This window comes from Dasypus novemcinctus, chromosome 1 (genome assembly GCF_030445035.2).
Source record: "Dasypus novemcinctus isolate mDasNov1 chromosome 1, mDasNov1.1.hap2, whole genome shotgun sequence".
Lineage (NCBI taxonomy): Eukaryota > Metazoa > Chordata > Mammalia > Cingulata > Dasypodidae > Dasypus > Dasypus novemcinctus.
The window spans coordinates 79,105,790-79,125,312 of NC_080673.1; the positions used below are offsets into that span (position 1 = coordinate 79,105,790).

At 36.0% G+C, this 19,523-nt stretch overlaps 1 protein-coding gene across 12 annotated transcripts in view; it reads right to left on the bottom strand.

Annotated features, from left to right (window-relative positions):
• USP53 (ubiquitin specific peptidase 53) overlaps positions 1-19,523 on the bottom strand; it is a 75,657-nt gene that overhangs the window by 44,468 nt on the left and 11,666 nt on the right. For 4 of the 12 annotated variants that reach the window (XM_058293392.1, XM_058293406.2, XM_058293383.2 and 1 more), the window contains exons 3-4: positions 9,274-9,431; positions 8,059-8,727 (exon numbers count right to left, since the gene is read on the bottom strand). The exons of 4 other annotated variants lie outside the window; for them this stretch is intronic. In XM_058293392.1, coding sequence (XP_058149375.1) covers positions 8,059-8,202 — 144 coding nt within the window. In that variant the 5' untranslated portion in view covers positions 8,203-8,727; positions 9,274-9,431. The remainder of the gene's footprint in view (positions 1-8,058; positions 8,728-9,273; positions 9,432-19,523) is intronic. 4 more of the 12 variants (XM_058293368.1, XM_058293401.2, XM_058293410.2 and 1 more) reach the window with 1 other exon arrangement.

Consider the following 19,523-nt stretch of genomic DNA (forward strand, 5'->3'; position numbering starts at 1 on the left):
CTTTAAAGCACATGATAGAATATAAGCATTATTTAAAAACAAAATAAACTATTGGTAAAGATATATCAAAGTAAATAAGATTTAGATTTTTGAGCATATGGCTGATTAAACAAAGTGCCTTTAGCTGACAAAATAACATAGAGCAAACATTTAATAAATCTTTTTGATAAACTCCCCCCAAATTTAAGTTAATGATCCTAAATCTTTCTCTTCACATCAGGTTGTTTCTAATTCACTGTTTAATTAAGGAAGAGTGCCATTAAATTGTCAGCTGATCATCAAAAATAATTTTGATAATGCAGCTTTTTGTATGTAACTCAAAATTAATTCTAACTCATTCTAATTTCATATTACTTCTTTATGTGAACAAGCTTTTCAGCATTTACATGTATAGAAGTGAAAAACAGGAACAGAGCTGATGCTGGACCATTCTTACATTAGTAATTAATTAGTAATATCTGTTCACAAATATATGGACTTTTTAAAAACCTTGTTCATTCCATTAAGGAATCCATTTACAATAAAATTTAAATTATTTAGCAAAATTTGTAACACTGGGTTTTTTAATCAATATTATCTACTACTAATAATAATGAAACCTAGAAGAAAAGAATTTTAAGACTTAGAGCCTTATGATCATAGACAATTTTACAAATTTAACTTTACATACATTTTTGCAGATTAGTATGAAGAGTGACAAGCATAAAAACATGGAAGACACAGCTATAAAAAGCCTAGGATAAATGTTTTTGGAGAAAATGGAATGGAAACATGAACTGAAGGAGAAAAAGAAATGATGCAAAAATATCCAATTAAGTGCTTTTTCATGTATTCATTCTTAAATGGATGATGGCAGGTATAAAATCACTGTGGTATTTAGATTACATATGATTTTATTTTTAAATGTCAATATTTACAATGTACTGGGATAAAGTCTTTGGAAGCTATTTAAATGAATTTATGATGGGGAAACATACACATATCCAAAACATACGTGGGGCTGTACAGTTTTCAAAAATTATTTTAAGGACTAGGTGAACAAAGAAGTTTGAAAACTACTACCCAAGTGACCTGTTAAAAAAAAAAAAAAACTACTACCCAAGTGACCTGTTTAAAAAAAGGAGCAGATGTGGCTCAAGCAGGTGAGCACCCACCTTCCACATGTGAGGCCCCAGGTTCAGTTCCTAGAGCCTCCTGAAAAAAACAAAAACAAACAACAAATAAAATTTGGTAAAACCAATTCAGGGAAGCCAATGTGGCTCAGTGGTTGAGCACTGGTTTCCCACACATGAGATCCAGGGTTCAATCCCTGCCCCCAGTACCTTAAAAAAAAAAAAATGCAAAGAGAGATGAGTAGAAAAAGAAAACAACTAAAAGAATAAGAGAATAAAGCACATAAAGGTAATATTATATGTTCAGAACAATGATCTACCATTTTGCCTCTGGCTAGATTAAGAGAGATCACTTTTGGAGGCAAAAATTTCCTTCCTTGATTTCAATTTCTATTACAAGTAAACTCAAACTCTTGCCTTTTCATCTGTATATCTGTTTAATCTTTAGATCAGTTTAAATTTACTATCTTTATAAATAATCTATGGTGAGTTTTATTTTCCAACTAAAATGGAGTAAGAGAGATCAGATTTATCCTCCTGCCTAAAACAACTGAAAAATCAGCCCAAAGATATGAAACAACAGCTCTAAAGACATTATACATTGGACAATGAAGGCTAGTAAGCCCTGAGATATGGGAAACAAATTAAATGAGCCTTATGAATGTCCAGTTTGCTGCCTGGAAAAAGTTTTCAGGCCATGGCACAGGAGACATTGTTGGAAATTTAGGGAAGCTAAAGAAGCTAGAATCACAGGATGAAGCCTTGAGTATTCAAGAGAGTATTGATGAGCATATGTCTATGAAATAACTACATGAGGTCAGGAAAGAAGTATCCAAAAGGATTAGAGGAAACAGTACTTAGAGCTCTCACAGGCCCAACAGAGTACCTATTCTCAAAGGCCAAAGTATAAAACTTCGTGTCTTGCCTTAGTAGTAGAGAAATTAATCCTAGAATAAATCCAGGTCTGGTCTTGCTTCACAAAGCGTAAAAGCAAAATACTCAAATTATTTCCAAGTAAATTAACTCTGCCCCAGAATAAAACTCAAGGATATTTTTAGGAATATAAAAATATTTATCATACAAGGTAAAACTTAAAATGCCTGACATTTAATTAAAAATTGCCAGGCAAGCAAAGAAACAAGAAAATATAACCCAAAGGAAGAGGAAAAAAAATCAATTGAAAGTCACCAGAATTTACACAAATAATAGAATTGGTAGACAAATACACTGAAACAATTTACTATATTTTTATTTCATATGCCCAGGCAATTGGAGGAAAGACTGACCATGTTAAGACATGAAAGAAAATTTTTAAAGATTCAAATCAAACTAAGAGACTTCAAAATGAGTCTGGAGGTTATCAGAGGGGTCGCACTTACGTACATCTCAGCAGAATCTGAGAGACAGCCAAAGTAGATAGAACCCAGGTAGTAGTGCTCCTGAGGGTTATAGAGACACCCAGGTCCTACGGTTGTGGCAGATGGCTCTGAAGTTCAGTGACTTGCCAGTGGGCTCTACATTGGAATTTGTGCTCCTGAGTATGATGGAGTTGGACTCAGATTGACTTCTCTACATGTCTCTTCTGTCACTTTTACTGAACCTGTGGTTGGCGCTGGGGTTGGTATATGCCCAGAGACTTGAATCTCTGGACTATCCATGTGCCAGCTGGGCCGTTAGCCTTAGCAGAGTTGCAACACCTGTTCTTCAGTTCGTTGGACTTACCCAGGTCAGCTAACAAGGAGGTAATGGTCAACCACCACACCAAGGAATGGAGAGAGTCTACAACTGCAAGCAGGAGAATCCCATCCATCAGCCATGTGGGATCTAAGCCCCCTCTCGATTTAGAGGTGGAATGGGCATCACCATCCCAGGGTCCTCAGGATGGAAGAATAAAATATGGATTAGAGTGGATTTACTGGTGTTCTACTATAGAATTATCGTGACTCTAGCAATGGAAGAAATTATATCACTGATGTAGAGACAGTGGCCATGGGAGTTGCTGAAGAGAGGGAGAGGGAAAAAGAGGTGTGATATGGGGGCTTCTTTGGGCCTTGGAGTTGTCTTGAATGATACTGTAGGGACAAATGCAGGACATTATAGATCTTGCCATAACCCACTGAATAGACTAGAAGAGAGTTCAAACTACAACATAAACTATAATCCATGCTGTGTAGCAGTGCTCCAAAAGGTAGTCATCAAATGCAATGAATGTACCACACTAATGAAAGAAGTTGTTGATGTGGAGGAATGGGGTGTGTGGGGAGTGGGGTATGTGGGAACCTCTTATATTTTTTAACGTACCATTTTGTGTGATTTACCTTTTTAAAAAAAAATTAAAAAAAGAAAAAAAAAAAAACTATGACTGCATGAAAAAGACACTGGATGGGATTAAAAGCTGATTAGACATTAAAGAAAAGATTAGGAAACCTGAACACAGAGCAATAAAAACTACACAAAATGAAAAACGGAGAGAAGAAAGTCTGAAAAAAAAAAAGGGACAATTTCAAGACACCAAATTATATCTAATTGGAGTCCCTAAAGGAAGGAAGATTCAGAAAAAGTATTTGAAGACATAATGGTAAAAAAAATGTCCATATTTGATTCATACAATAAACCCATAGATCCAAAAAGCTGAACAACTTTCAACACAGAAGAAAAGGATGTCAGGCACATTCTAATCAAATTACTTTAAACCAGTGATAGAAAGAAAATCTTAAAGGAGGCCCAAGAAAAAAAGATACATTATAGGTAGAGGAACAAAGATAAGAATGACAGCAGATTTCTCATCAAAAAGAATTCAAGTTAGAATATGTTAGAACAAAATCTTTAAAGTACTGAAAAAGAAAACTGTCAACCTAGAACTCTTTACCCACTAAAAATATCTTTTCAAAAAACAAAAGTAAACTAGAGATTTTTTTCAGGCATATAAAAAAGCTGAAACAATCATCAACAGACTCTTATTACAAAAATGTTAAAACAAGTTCTTTAAGCAGAAGGAAATTTGGTATCAGATGGAAACCTGTATCTACACAAAGGTATGATGGGCACCAGAAAATAAGTATGTAGATAAATATAAATAATATCCATGGCTCTGTGGAATGTTCATTTTTTAAAATACATCATCTTCATTACATAAGGTTCCTTAATCAGAAATTTCTCATTAAAATATGCTCTTCATCTCCCTATACTATACATGGTATTTTGGGTAATGGCAAACTGTACTTATACAAAGAGGAAGCATATATATGATTGGGAAGGATAAAAAGGAGCAAAAGGAAAGAACAAAAGAAAGTGAAAAATATAAAAGTGAAAAAGAGGTAGAAAAAGGGTAGCAGGAAAAAGATCAGAAATGATGGAAGGCCTTGTTTCATAGCATAATTCAATAAAAAACATTTAATTCTTGGGCCTTTTGATGTTCATTTTCCCATATCCAGTGCCATTTAAAAAATATTTTCCAGCATTTCTCACTGCACATGATGTGAATAAATCTTTGAGCAATTTAGGGTCCCAAAGAAAACTAGAATTAATGTTTCTCTAATATCAATTGCTTTTCTTTCCCTGGGTAAGTTAACTTTCAAGTATGACATCTGTCCCAGGTAGTGGGGACAGGTTTGAGTCAGATATCTGATATCTGAGTCAGATATCTGAGCCCATAATACATTCTACATGTGTTTATTTATCAAATGAGATAACTTAGAAAAGTCACAAGCTCAACTTCAATTAACCAATATTTCTCTCCCTTAGCTTTCAGGAAAAAAAAAAAGTGAGAAAAGTTATTTACCGGCATACCTTGTTTAACAGCACTTGCTTTATTATACTTTGCAGATATTGCCTTTTTCACAAATTGAAGGTTTGTGGCAACCCTGTGTTGAGCAAGTCTATTGGCGCTGTTGTTTCAACAGCACGTGCTCACTTCATGTCAGCGTCACGTTTTAGTAATTCTTGCAATATTTCAGACTTTTCCATTAGTATTTTATCTATTATGGCAATCTGTGATCAGTGATCTTTGATGTTTTTATTCTAATTGTCTGGGGGAACCACGAACTGCACCCATATAATTGATACATGTTGTGTGTGTTCTGACTTCTCTTCCCACTGACAATCCCCCATGTCTCTCCATTTCTTCAGGCCTCCCTATTCCTTGAGACACAACAATATTTAAATTAGGCCATTTAATAGCCTCACATTGGCCTCTAAGTGTTCAAGTGAAAGAAAGAGCTGCACATCTCTCACTTTAATTCAATAGTTAGAAATGATTAAACTTGGGAAGGAGCCACATCAAAAGCTAAGACAGGCCAAAAGCTAGACCTTGTGCGCCAAAGTTAGCCAAGTTGTAAATGCAAAGGAAAAGTTCTTGAAGGAAATTAAAAGTGCAACACAAATAAGAAAGCAAAATTAGCCTTATTGTTGATACGGAGAAAGTTTTAGTGGTCTGCATGGATGATCAAAGCAGTCACAACATTCCCTTGAGCCAAGCCTAATCCAGAGCAAGGTCTTACATCTCTTTAATTCTATGAAGGCTGAGAGAAGAAAGCTGCAGAAGAAAAGTCTGAAGTAGCAGAAGTTGGTTCTTGAGGTTTAAGGAAGGAAACTGTCTCCATAATAAGAGTGCAAGGTGAAACAGCAAATATTGATGTAGGAACTGCAACAAGTTATCCAAAAGATCTAGTTAAAATAATTGATGTAGATAAAAAAGCCTTATTTGGAAGAGGGTGCCATATAGGACTTTATAACTAGAGAAAGCAAAGCATTTTTTAGCAATAAAGTATTTTTTAATTAAGGTATGCACATTTTTTTAGACATGATACTATTGTACACTTAAGAGACCACAGTATAGTATAAACATAACTTTCATATGCACTGGGAAACCAATATATATGTATGATTCGCTTTATTGTGTTGGTCTGTAACCAAACCTGCAATATTTCTGAGGTATGCCTGTATTTTAAATACACCCTTTTTAAGTGTTCTATGGTCAATAGAAAAAATTTCAATACTCTAAATCTTCTTCCTATCTTTAGTACTGCGTAGTCAAGGGTCAGAAAGACATAAGATCTTACAAAATCTGGAACTGCTGAATTAAAACCTATAATACACATTAGAAAGAATAGTCATCTAAGGCAGAAAAGCAGGTTAATATATACTTGTTAAAAGAATCTCAACAAGGACGGAAACAAAATGCACTGAACTTCAACTTAACCAAAACAGTGGTGTCCAAATTATAATTTTCTCTTAGAGGGGATATTAAGTCTGAAAACTGAGAAGGTTAGAAAAAACTCTGTATTCTCATTTCAACCCAAGCAGCTTGTTTTTTTTTTATGTTATTTATTGATATTCTAAGATGGATTTCTTTTTTTTTTGGAAGGGAGTTGGGAGGTTTAACTGATTAAAACAATATTTTGAAGTCTGTGAGTTATAATATCTCAACCCTCTACCAGTCGTACAATTCCATATTCTATTATAATGAGATCTAATTTATTGTAATAAAGACATAAAATTAACTCAGGCTATTAATAAAATGAATCTATAATTTGGTACACTTAGATTTGGGGAAATATTGCGGTGGTGGTGTAATTACTAAATTTTTCTTTGAAATTTGCAAAAATTCCTTTATTTTTTATAATAAACATCAAAATAACACAATGTATATTAATGAACAGGATCCTGGCAAATCAGGTCTTAAGAAGCCCAGAAGGGAAGCGAACTTGGCCCAGTGGTTAGGGCATCATCTACCACATGGGAGATCCGCGGTTCAAACCCTGGGCCTCCTTCACCCGTGTGGAGCTGGTCCATGCACAGTGCTGATGCATGCAAGGAATGCCCTGCCACGCAGGGGTGTCCCCACGTAGGGGAGCCCCACGCGCAAGGAGTGCGCCCCGTAAGGAGAGCTGCCCAGCGCAAAAGAGAGAAAGCCTGCCCAGGAATGGCGCTGCATACACGGAGATCTCACACAGCTAGATGATGCAACAAAAAGAAACAGATTCCTGTGCCACTGACAACAACAGAAGTGGACAAAGAAGAACACTCACCAAATTGAGAGAGAGCAGACAACGGGGGGTTGGGGAGGGTAGGGGAGTGAAATAAATAAAAAATAAATCTTAAAAAAAAAAAAGTCCAGAAAATCTTTTTCCATATGAACACTCCACTACTGCTGATATTTTAAACTTTGGGCTTAAATATGTCATAATTAGGTGAAAATTATAAATTTGAACTTAGCACATCCTTCTTATGTTCTAGCAAGCTTTTGGCCTAACTAGGGCCATCCATCTTGCAAATGCACATAGGTACTCCCTCGAGAGTCAAGGATGGATACACAAAATTAATATTAACATCTCACACTACATGAAAAGACAATCCCAAATGTATGTTTTAGAGTTATCCATGTTAAAGGACAGAATTTTTTATTACATACAGTAGTATGATACACAATCACAAACCAATGTGAAAGATAAACAAGAGAATAAGAGATTTTGATGAGAGTGCTAAAAGAGTGAATAGCGTAAGATAGCGGTATTTATAATATATGCATATATTTTAACATTACTGATTACATTTTATGGGTAATAGCTTCCCTCATTGATTCACAAGTCTTCAAAATTAAATAAAAGTTCCCACAAATTGACTGGTTATTGTCTTGGCACAAAATAGTCTATGTATAATACTTTTTAGAATTAAGATATTATAATATATAATTTACTAAGTAAACATTTAAAGAAAAAAACTTTTATATTATGGTAATATATAATTCCACTAAATAAAACATATTCATTTAATATAGAAACCAAAATACCCAGGCAAAATACTTTTTACTACCATTAAAAGTGATATTAAAAGTCATTCCAATGAATAACATCTTTATTCTTAATTTATGAGTTAAAAAAGGCATTAAACAAGGGATTTTCTGAAAGCACATTTAAAAAAATTTAACAAGTAATTATGGTCTCACCTGTACAGCACTATTAAGAAAGCAGTTGTTTTGTCCTGGTTCATTTAACAAGCCTTTGGTAGGGGCTAGGGATAGCATACTCCCAGGTTGGTAAGCTTTTCCAAGATTGCCACCAGGTTTCCGTAGGAATTTTACCCATGCCATTTTCAAGCAAATTTGCTTGCATTAAAGCTAAGAATTGTATACAATGAAAAAATGGATGATGTCCTGAATTGTCCACTTAAATTCACTGCAGTCTATTATAAGAACATAAGTTTCCGAGTCCATATCTTTCCTGCTGCTGTAAATTTTTATGAAGACTTTGTAAAGTAAAAACAGGATACATAAATGTTGAAGTTGTAAAAGGTAAAATAGAAAGCTAATTTAAATAAGGCCTTCAAGATTTTTATGTGTATTAAATTTTATAGGAGAGTTGTATAGTTTAAGATGAAAGATTTTTTATTACTGCTAAAAATTTCGATGAACAAATCATCCTCCTTTAGGACAAGTCATTTGTCTTGATGCATTAAAAAAAAGATAATACAAAAAGATGTAGAGTTGCATTTGGCATGATTTCTTTGGTTATTTATTTTCCTCATATATTTTAATAAGAAAAAAGACTCTTTCTTTCCCAGGTGAAGATATCAAAGGTGACTCCATATTTCATATCAACATGACCTCAAAGCAAATCTACAAGAGAGGAAAGAAATATATAAATAAAAGTAAAAGCTAATCAAGAAAATTCCTACCTTATTATTGAAAACAAATATTGATTATAGAACTAAAACTATTCATAAAAAGGATTAGACTAAAGTATATAAATATGAAAATAGAAGCATATTTCATCATCCAATTAAAAAAAAATTTCACTCTAACATCAGTCACTGCCTACCTCAAGCTTTCAAAGTTCAATTGATGGTTTCATAAGGAAAACATTCTACAGAAAACTAGAATTAAATTAGACCTCAGGTGTCAACACTTAATTTCCTTTTTCATTAAAACAAATACAGTATACAGGGACTCTATATTATTATCTATCTTACATACAGAATCACAACATTTTGCCAAGAAAGTTGGGTGATTTTGTGTAAACAGATATGCATAACAACGCTTCAGCAATCTTTAATTGATAAAAGAGAAAAACCAATGTAAGGAAAAGGGACAAAAAGTGTATAGATGTGGACAGTTTGAAAATTGAAATAGGATAGTCAGGGAATGTCTCACTGAGCAGGTTACCTTTGCACGAAGATTGGAAAGAGATGAAGAAACCATCTGAGAGAAAGCCTTCCAAGAAGAGTGAACAGTAACTTTGAATCAAAGACACTGAGGTTGCAGCATGCCCAGTATGTCAGATGAATAGTTGGAAGCTCATTGTGGCAGAATTGTGAACAGAGCTGTGAACAGGGAGAGTGTGGATGGAAAGAAAAGATGGAAAACAGACAAATCATTTAGGGTCTCACAAGTCCTTTTTAAGAACTTTGGCTTTAAACTCTGGGTGAAATGGCAAGTTGTTGGGGTTTCATTTTCAACAGCACAAAAAAGATGAGAGGCAGCCTGGCACTAAGGAATAGAGAAGAATATGCCTTGGTCCCTAAAAATTAAAATCAGACGACTTGGCTTCCAGGCCCAGCCTTATCATTGAGGCTGGGCCTGGAACATCATCTTGTTATTAGATAAATTCTGATTTCTCATTCATAGTTTCTTCACCTATAAAATGGACTTATAACGATAACAGCCCTGCTTACCTCACATAGTTTAAATGTTTCAAGAATTATGAAACACTATATTGTGTTCCTTGTTTTCTTCTTTGTATTTTAACTCTACAGGCTGTAGCCACCTCTAAAGTGATCTAAATGACCCTAATAAAATTTTGAATAAATCTAGTCAAGTTTTACATCACTATAGGGACTAATGATATTCTTGTGCCAACAAACATTTATTAGGCACCAAGTCTGTACTGTGAACTATGCACAGAAACATCTCTCCTCTTAAAGCTTAGTTTTGCGAGGGAGTGCAGACATAAACAGATAATTATAAAATACTACACTTCATATTCCTGCATAAGATGTCAAACTAGTATGTGCTCCTGGTTACCTCCCTCCCTTCAACCCAACCCTGAAGATCACACAGAAGTAGAAGGTAATCTAATGAGAACAGGGAGAAACCTTGGGGTACCAGAAGCAAAAGCTAATCTGAGAAACAAGCCTGGGGAACACCAAAAGTACCTGGCTTCTAGAATAGGAAGAAAGCAGCAACCAAGAGATGGAGATGGCCAAGTGTTACAGACCAGAACCATCTCCCTAATTATGTCCTTTTCCCTTCCTCACATTACTCTTGACAGAAAACTGTCCTGTCCACATATAGCAATGAGACAGGAAAGCTCTGGTACCACCCCGGGGCCTTTGGAGGGCAAAGGAGACTATACCATGAGGAAAGCACTGGAGCAGGTTATCTGGAAGGCCTCTATGTGTTCTGTACTCACCCCAACTCCATAAATAAAACAGAGGATAGTGAAATCTGGAGAACATACCTCTGGGCAGGGCAACTGAAATTTCTTTTTTGAAACCAATGCTCAAATGGCATCATCCAAAATCAAGCACCTCCACCCTCATCTCTATTCCCTAAAATCATCTAAAGAAACACAAATTAAAGCCTACCCCTTCACCTTCTCCCCAGGTAAATATTACTAGCTTATAGCTTGGAACTCACGGAATAAAAACAATCAGACACCTGCAGAACACAAGCAAAGAAAAGAACCAACTGGACAATCTATACCCCGCCTCCCTCCCCCCCCACTGAACAGTCCAAAGGGAACACGAATGTTAAAGAAATATAACAAATATTCACTATTTGAAGATAATAAGTATATATATATTTAAAGATTTATTTACTTATTTCTCTCCCCCTTCCCCCCGACCCCGTTGTCTGCTCTCTTTGTCCATTCGCTGTGTGTTCTTCTGTGACTGCTTCTATCCTTATCAGCGGCACCGGGAATCTGTTTCATTTTGTTGTCATCTTGCTGTGTCAGCTCTCCGTGTATGTGGAGACATTCTTGGGCAGGCTGCACTGTCTTTCACGCTGGGCAGCTCTCCTTACGGGGTGCATTCCTTGTGCGTGGGGCTCCCCTACGCGGGGGACACCCCTGCGTGGGGGGCACCCCTGCGTGGCAGGGCACTCCTTGCGCGCATCAGCACTGCGCATGGGCCTGCTCCACATGGGTCAAGGAGGCCCGGGGTTTGAACCGTGGACCTCCCATGTGGTAGGTGGATGCCCTATCCATTGAGCCAAGTCCGCTTCCCTGAGTATTTTTAAAATGCTTAAATGAAAAAACTCATGGCTTAAAAACTAGCAAAATAGAGGGAAAGAACATGTTAGAAAGCAATAAGTTCTGTTCAAGAAATTCTTTTAGAAAGCTTTAAGGAAGAAATGAAATAGAAAATATAAAATTTTTTAAAAAGTTAAGAGAAATGGAAGGAATAAAAATTTCAATATCTATCTAACAGAATAAGAGAGGGGAAAAAAGTAAATTGAGTAAATACTTTTAGAAATGACTAAGAATTTCCTATAATTGAAGACTAAAAAAACCCAGAGAGACAAGTCAAAGATAACTCAAAAATCCAAACATGATATGGGAAAGGAGGGAAAGCAAGACGAAAATTGTGAAACCTTAAAACTAAAAGGAGAGACTGATTTTCATAACCTTTTATAGGCAAACAACAGTAAGAAAATATAAATCCTAAACTAAAATTTTGCAAACACCAATACAATATTAAAAATCTTCACAAGCCTGATAAGGAAAAAACAAAAGAGACATATGGACACCAATACAACTGATAAAGGAAAAATGACCACAAATAGATAAACAACCAAAAAAACTGTAAAAGAGTACTACTTAAATCTTATGACAATGAATTTGAAAATCTAAAGAACAATTATGTAGGGAAAAAAATTACCAAAATTAACCCAAGGGAAGCGGATGTGGCTCAAGCGATTGGGCTCCCGTCTACTGTATGGGAGGCCCAGGGTTCAATGCCCAGAGCCTCCTCGTGAAGGCAAGCTGACCCACACAGCGAGCTGGCCCAAGAGGAGAGCTGGACCACATGGAGTGCTAGACCATGCAGCAAGTGGGCCTGAGTGAAGTGCTGGCCTGTGCATGAGTACTGGTCTGGGCGGCAAGATGGCCCAGGTGGACAGCTGGTGCAGGAAGATGACAAAACAAAAAGAGACACAGAGGAGAGACAATAAGAGATGCAGCAGAACAAGGAGGTCCCAGATCAGTACCCAGTGCTGCCTAAAGAGAAGACAAGCAGACGCAGAAGAATGCACAGTGAATGGACACAGAAAGCAGACAATGAGGGGTGGGACGGAGAAATAAATAAATCTTTTAAAAAAAATTAACCCAGGAAAAAGTGGAAAACTTAAAAAGACTAACTGGTTTAGAAGAAAATGGAAGGATGCCTTAAGCTCTCCAGTGTCAATGGCATCTGGGTCAAATGGATTCAAATTATTTCCTAAGCTTTAAGAGAACTGTTAATTCCCATGTGAATGGCTCACTTCAAGTTCTTTTTTAAAGTATGGTGTTAGGAAAGGGTTGAGATTTACTTTTTCTCATATGAAAATCCAATTTTCCAGGTCACTTTGTAAAAAATACAATGGTTTCTTCACTTGAATAGCTTTGAAATGTTTGTCACAAGTCTTCCTGTATTGTTTCATTGCTATGTGTGTGTGTGTACCCTTACACCAATACCCATTGTTCAGAAAAAAAAACCCACAACAACATTGAGACTTCCAATCAATGAACATAGTATCTTTCTACATTTGTATCTCTTCCTTAATTTCTCTTAGAAATGTTTTGTCATTTTTGGTGTATAGATCTTATATATTTTTTGTTAAATTTATCCCTAGGTTTTTCAACTTTTCTCACGACTATAAAGGTATTTTCCAGTTCCATTTCCAATATTTCAATGCTTGTATACAGAAATATAATCAATTTTGTATTCTGCAACTTTAGTTGGATTTTCTATGCATGATCCTATTACCTGCAAATAAAGATACTTTTACTACTTCCTTTCCACACTGTATACATATATATTTTTTCATTTTATTTTCAAAGAAGCTTTAGGTTACAGAAAAGTCACATAGAAAATACAGGGGATTCCCAAATACCTAGCTCCCTTCCCCTCTCATATTTTGCCCTATTAATAACATCTTATATGAGTATGGTACATTTGTGTGGCCCAGGTGCGCACTATCCTACATTTCCCCCACCCCTGATGCCCTATACAAGTAACCTTCCCCTGCCATATTTGCCAAAAGAACATTCCCACCATTGTATTTTAACCACAAACATAGAAATCCCTAGTTCACTTGTTCCTTCCTTCAGCCCTATTCCCAGTTCCATGAATAGTCTGACCCACTTCCCCCTTCTACTTTCCCTCACATACCAGCACTGGGGACCCACTCACATCACTGAACCACCATCACCCCCATTCACTGTTCAACCAACCCCTTCCACCTTGTCATAGGTTTGCCCATATTGAACATCAGCTCACCATACTCTACTCCCTTTCTGTCTTCTGATAACCTATCTTCCAGACTCTAGCTCTGTGAGTCTGTTCAATTTTTTTAGGTCATATCATTGAGGTCATATTTATCTTTCAGTGACTGGGTTCCTTCACTCAACACAAAATCTTCAAGATTCACCCATGTTGTTTTGTGTGTCAATACTCCATTCCTTCTTACAATGAGTAATATTCCATTGTATGTATATACCACAATTTGCTTGTCCATTCTTCTATTGATGGACACTTGGGTTGCTTCCAACTTTTGGCAATAGTGAATAATGTTGCTATGAACATTACTGTTCATATATCAATTCATATCTCTGCTTTCAATTCTTCAGGGTATATACCCAGCAGTGGGATTGCTGGATCATATGGCTGGTTTGTAGTTAGCTTCCTGAGGAATCGTCAAACTGTCCTCCACAACGGCTACATCATTCCACATGCCCACCTATAGGGGAAGAGTGTTCCCTTTCCTCTACATCCTATCCAACATCTGGAATTTTCTGTTTTGCTAACAGTCACCAGTCTAATAGGGATAAGATGATATCTCATTGTAGTTTGATTTGCATTTCCTAATAGCTAGTTATGTTAAGAATCTTTTCATATGCTTGTTAGCCATTTATATTTCTTCTTTGGAAAAGTGTCTATTCAAATACCTTGCCCTTTTTTAAATGGGTTGTCTTTTTATTTTTGAGATAAAGGATTTCTTTATATATGCTGGATATTTGATCCTTATTGGATAAATGGTTACCAAATATTTTCTCCCATTGAGTAGGCTGCCTTTTCACTTTCTTGGCAAACTCCTATGAAGCACAAAATTTTTAATTTTGAGGAGGTCCCATTTATCTATTTTATCTTTCATTGCTTGAGCTTTGGGTGTAAAGTTTATGAAACCATTTCCTATTACAAGATCTCCCAGATGCTTCCCTACATTATCTTCCAGGAGCTTTATGGTCTTGGCTCTTATAGTTAGTCTCTGATTCATCTTGAGTTAATTTTTGTATAGGGCATGAGATGATGATCTTCTCTCATCTTTTAGATATGGATATCCAGTTCTCACAGAGCCACTGGCTGAAGAAGCCATTCTGTCCCAATTGAGTGGGCTTGGTGGCCTTGTCAAATATCAGTTGACCATACATGTGAAGATGTATATCAGAACTCTAAATTCAGCTCCAATGCTCAGTATTTCTATCCTTGTGCCAATACCATACAGTTTGACCATGTAGCTTTGTAGTATGCTTTAAAGTCAAGAAGCATAATTCCTCAAATTTCCTTTGTCTTTTTCAATATCTTTGTGGCTATTTGGGGCCCTTTGCCCTTCCAAATAAATTTCATAATTAGCTTTTCCCATTCAGTAAAAAACACAGTTGTAATTTTTACTGGGATGACATTAAATCTGTAAATCAATTTGGGTAGGTGTGCTAGTCAGCCAAAGAGGTGCTGATGAAAACACTAGAAATTGCCTTGTTTTTATAAAGGGTATTTATTTGGCATAGGAGCTTACAGTTACCAGGCCATAAAACATCAGTTACTTCCTTCACCAAAGTCTATTTTCACGTGTTGGAGCAAGATGGCTGCCAATGGCTGTGAGGGTTCTGGCTTCCTGGGTTCCTAACTTCCAAGGTCTTACTTCTCTTTGGGTTCAAGGTTTCTTTCTTCCCAGGGCTTGCTTCTTCCTGGGTTCCTCTCTTCTTGGGGCTGGCTTCTATTTACTCTGTGAGCTTACTTCCTGGGGCTCCACGTCCTATGACACAGCCCAATCAAAGCCCTATCATAACTTAATCACACCCAGCTACAAACCAGATTCAAAACATAATTGAATATCTATTTTTGGAATTCATAACCATATCAAATTGCTACAGTAGGATACACATTTTAATGATGCTTAGTCTTCCAATCCATGAACATGGAATATTCTTCCATTTATTTAGGTCTTCTTTGATTTCCTTTGACAAGGTTGTGTAGTTTTCTGTGTACAGGCCCTTTACATCTTTAGTTACATTTATTCCTAGATATTTGATTCTTTTAGTTGCTATTGTAAATGGAATTTTTTTCTTGATTTCCTACTCAGATTGCTCATTACTGGTGTACAAAAATGTTACGGATTTTTCCATGTTCCTTATATCTTGCCACTCTACTGAACTCATCTATCAGCTTTAGAAGATGTGTTGTAGAATTCTCAGGGCTTTCTACATATAGGATCATGTCATCTGCAAATAGTAAAAATTTTATAACACTTCTGCCTTCCAATTTATATGCCTTTTTTCTCTTTTTCTTGCCTAAATGGTCAAACAAGTACTTCTAACACAGTGGTAAAAAAGAGCAGTGACAGTGGGCATCCTTGTCTTTTTCCACATCTTTGAGTGAAAGCCTTTCACATTTCTCTATTGACTATGATGCTAACTGTCGGTTTTTCATGTAGATCCCTTTATCATGTTGAGGAAGATTCCCTTCTTATCCCTATCTTTTGAAGTGTTTTTATCAAGAAATGACGTCGCATTTTGTCAGATGCTTTTTCTGCATCAATAAAGATGATTATGTGATTTTTTTTCTTTTGATTTGTTAATGTTGTATATTACATTGATTTTCTTATTTTGAACCACTCTTGCATACCAGGGATGAAACCCACTTGAACATGGTGCATAATTTCCTTAATGTGTTGCTGAATATGATTAGCAAGTATTTTGTTGAGGATTTTAGCATCCAGGTTCATTAGAGAGATTAGTCTGTAGTTTTCTTTTCTTGTGGTGTCTTTTTGTGACTTTGGTATTAGGGTGATACTGGCATCATAAAATGAGTTGGACAATGTTCCCTCAACTTCTATTTCTTGAAAGAGTTTAAGCAGGATTGGTGTTAGTTCTTTCCAGAATAATTGGTAGAATTCACCTGTGAAGTCATCTGGTCCTGGACTTTTCTTAGTTGGGAGGTTTTTGATGACTAATTCAATCTCATTACTTGTGACAGGTCTGCTGAGTTCATCAATTTCTTTTTTCGTCAATGTAGGATTTTTGTGAGTTTCTAGAAATTTGTCCATTTCATCTAAGTTATCCATTTTCTTGGTATAAAATTTTTCAATGTATCTTCTTATGATACTTTATTTCTTTGGGACAAGTGGTGATATCCTTGCTCTTAATTATTTACTTTATGTACTTGCATCTTTTCTTCCTTGTTAGTCTAGCTAAGTGTTTGTCAATTTTTAAAATCTTATCAAAGAACCAGTTTTTGGTTTTGTTAATTTTTTCTAGTTTTTTTTTTTAATTCTCAATTTCATTTAGTTCTGCTCTAATCTTTATTATTTCCTTCTTCTGCTTACTTTGGAATTAGTTTGTTCTTTTTCTAGTTCCTTGAGGTGTGCAGCTGGGACTTCAATTTTAGCTCTGTCTTCTTAATATCAGCATTTATGGCTATAAATTTCCCTCTCAGCACTGCTTTTGCTGCACCCCACAGGTTTTGATATATTGTGTTCTCTTCTGCATTCATTTCAAGGTCATTACTGATTTCCTTTACAATTTCCTCCTGGACCCACCAAACCGTGGGCCTCCCATGTGGGAGGCAGGCATTTAACTGGTTGAGTCACATCTGCTCCTCTGTTTCTTAACTGACCCTCTGTTGAGATGTTCTAATGGTATAATGGTGCATTAAAGTTCCCCACTACAATTGTAAAGGCATCTATTTATCCACTTACTTTTTCCAAAGTTTGTCTTATGTATTTTGGGGAATACTGGCTAGACACATAAATGTTCATGATCATTCTTTCTTCCTGATAGATTACTTCTTTTATTAATACATAGTATCCTTCTTTGTCTCTCACAATAGTTTTGCACTTAGTCTATTTTGTCCAATGTTAGTATAATTACTCCTGCTGTATTTGGCTATTATTTGCATGTAAAATCATTCTCCAATCATTCATTTGCAACCACCTTGCGTCCCTGGGTTTAAGGTGAGTTTCTTGTAGACAGCATATAGATGGGTCATATTTTCTTATCCATTCTGCCAATCTGTCTTTTGATTGGAGAGTTTAATCCATTAACATTCAAAGTTATTACTGTCAAAGAAGTACTTAAATAAACCTAAAGAAAAAACGGCTCATCTATGTCATACTATGTTTTTATTTCTTTTTAGTTAATCTTCTTTTCTACAATCTCCTCCAACCCTGCCTCTCCTCTTTTTTCTATTCAGTCCTAAGAACTCTCTCTAGTATTATTTCTTGAAGGGCAGGTTTCTTGTTAATAAACCCTCTTAATTTCTGTTTATCTGTGAATATTTTGAGCTCTCCCTCATTTTCTGAATGCCAGCTTTGCTGGACACAGAATTCTTTGCTGGCAGTTTTTTCCTTTCAGCACCTTAACTATGTGATACCACTGCCTTCTCACCACCATGGTTTCAGATGAGAAATCAGTGCTTAATCAAGCTTTCCTTGTATGTAAGGGATGTCTTTTCACTTGTTGCTTTCAATATTCTCTTTTTGTCTTGAGCATTTGACAATTTGATAAGTATATGTCTCAGGTAAGCCTGTTAGGATTTATACTGTTTGGAGTGTGCTCTGCTTCCTAGACATGTACAACATGTCATTCAAAAGAGTTGGGAAATTTCTGGCCATTATTTCCTCCAACACTCCTTCAGCTCTCTTTCCCTTCTCTTCTTCCTCTGGGATGCCTATAATTTGTGTGTTTGTGTGTTCTATGTTGTCATTCAATTCCCTGAGTCCCTGATGAATTTTTTTCTTTTTAGCTATCTGTTCTACTATCAGCCAAGATTGAAAGTGGGCTCAGCTGGCCAAACTCACTAAAGGGAAATGACTCTTTACCCTCTTCCCAGGGAGGAGGACCTTCTTTCCCCTCTTAGTGTCTGCAGTGAGCAAGGGGCTTTACTGAGGCTATTCACCTTGAGGGTGGGGGAAATGTGCCATTCCCAGCCTCTGGGGTGAGTAACTCACATTTTTTTGTTTGGCCTCTTTGTCTCCCAGCCCCTGTCCCTCCTGGATGATATGCAGCCCTCCCCTGGTCTGTAAATTCCCAAAGTAGCTCCCTCAGATAGCTTTTTGCCCTTCCTCTGTTGTTTTTGTGAGAGAGTTGAGCCCTGCTTAGCTGCTCTGATGACATCTTCTTGGAAGTCTCTCTGTATGCCTTTTATTTCTTTTTCTTGCTGTATTACACTGGCTAGGAATCCCAGTACAATGCTGAATAGAAACAGTTAGAGTGGAAATATTTGTCCTGCTTCCAATCGGAGGGGAATCATTCATTCTGTCATTTTAAGTATAACATTAGCTGTAAGTTTTGTAGATCCTCATTATCAATTTGCTGAGTTTTATTGTAAATGGATATTGATTTTGTCAAATACTTTTTATATATCTATGGGCATGATCATACTGTTTTTCTTTTTAAGTTTTCATGTGATGAACTACAATGATTTTCAAATGTCAATCAATCTTGTCTTCCTAATGATGATCCCCACTTTGTCAAGATACATTTTCCTCTTTTTATGTATGTTGGATTTGATTTCTTAATAAATCTTAAAGAATTTTTGAATCTACATTCATGAGAGATATTGGTCTTCAGTTTTCTTTTCTTAAAATGTCTTTGCTTGGTATTGGTATTAGGGTAATACTCACAAAGTCAAGTTAGGATATATATATTCTTCCTCTTATTTTCTGGAAAAATTTTTATAGAATTATTATTTCTTCCTTAAAACATTGGTGGAAGTCATCAAGGCAGTCATCTAGGAGGATTTCAAACTATTAATTCAATTTGTTTGAAAGAAGCTGTTCAGGTTCTTATTTCTTCTTGATTGAGCTTTGATAGTGTGTGTTTTAAGTGTGTTTTAAGTTTTTTTTATCCATTTCATCAAAGTTGTTAAATTTATTGGCACAAAGAACTTCATAACATCCCTGTATTATCATTTTAATGTAGGAACTACAAACAT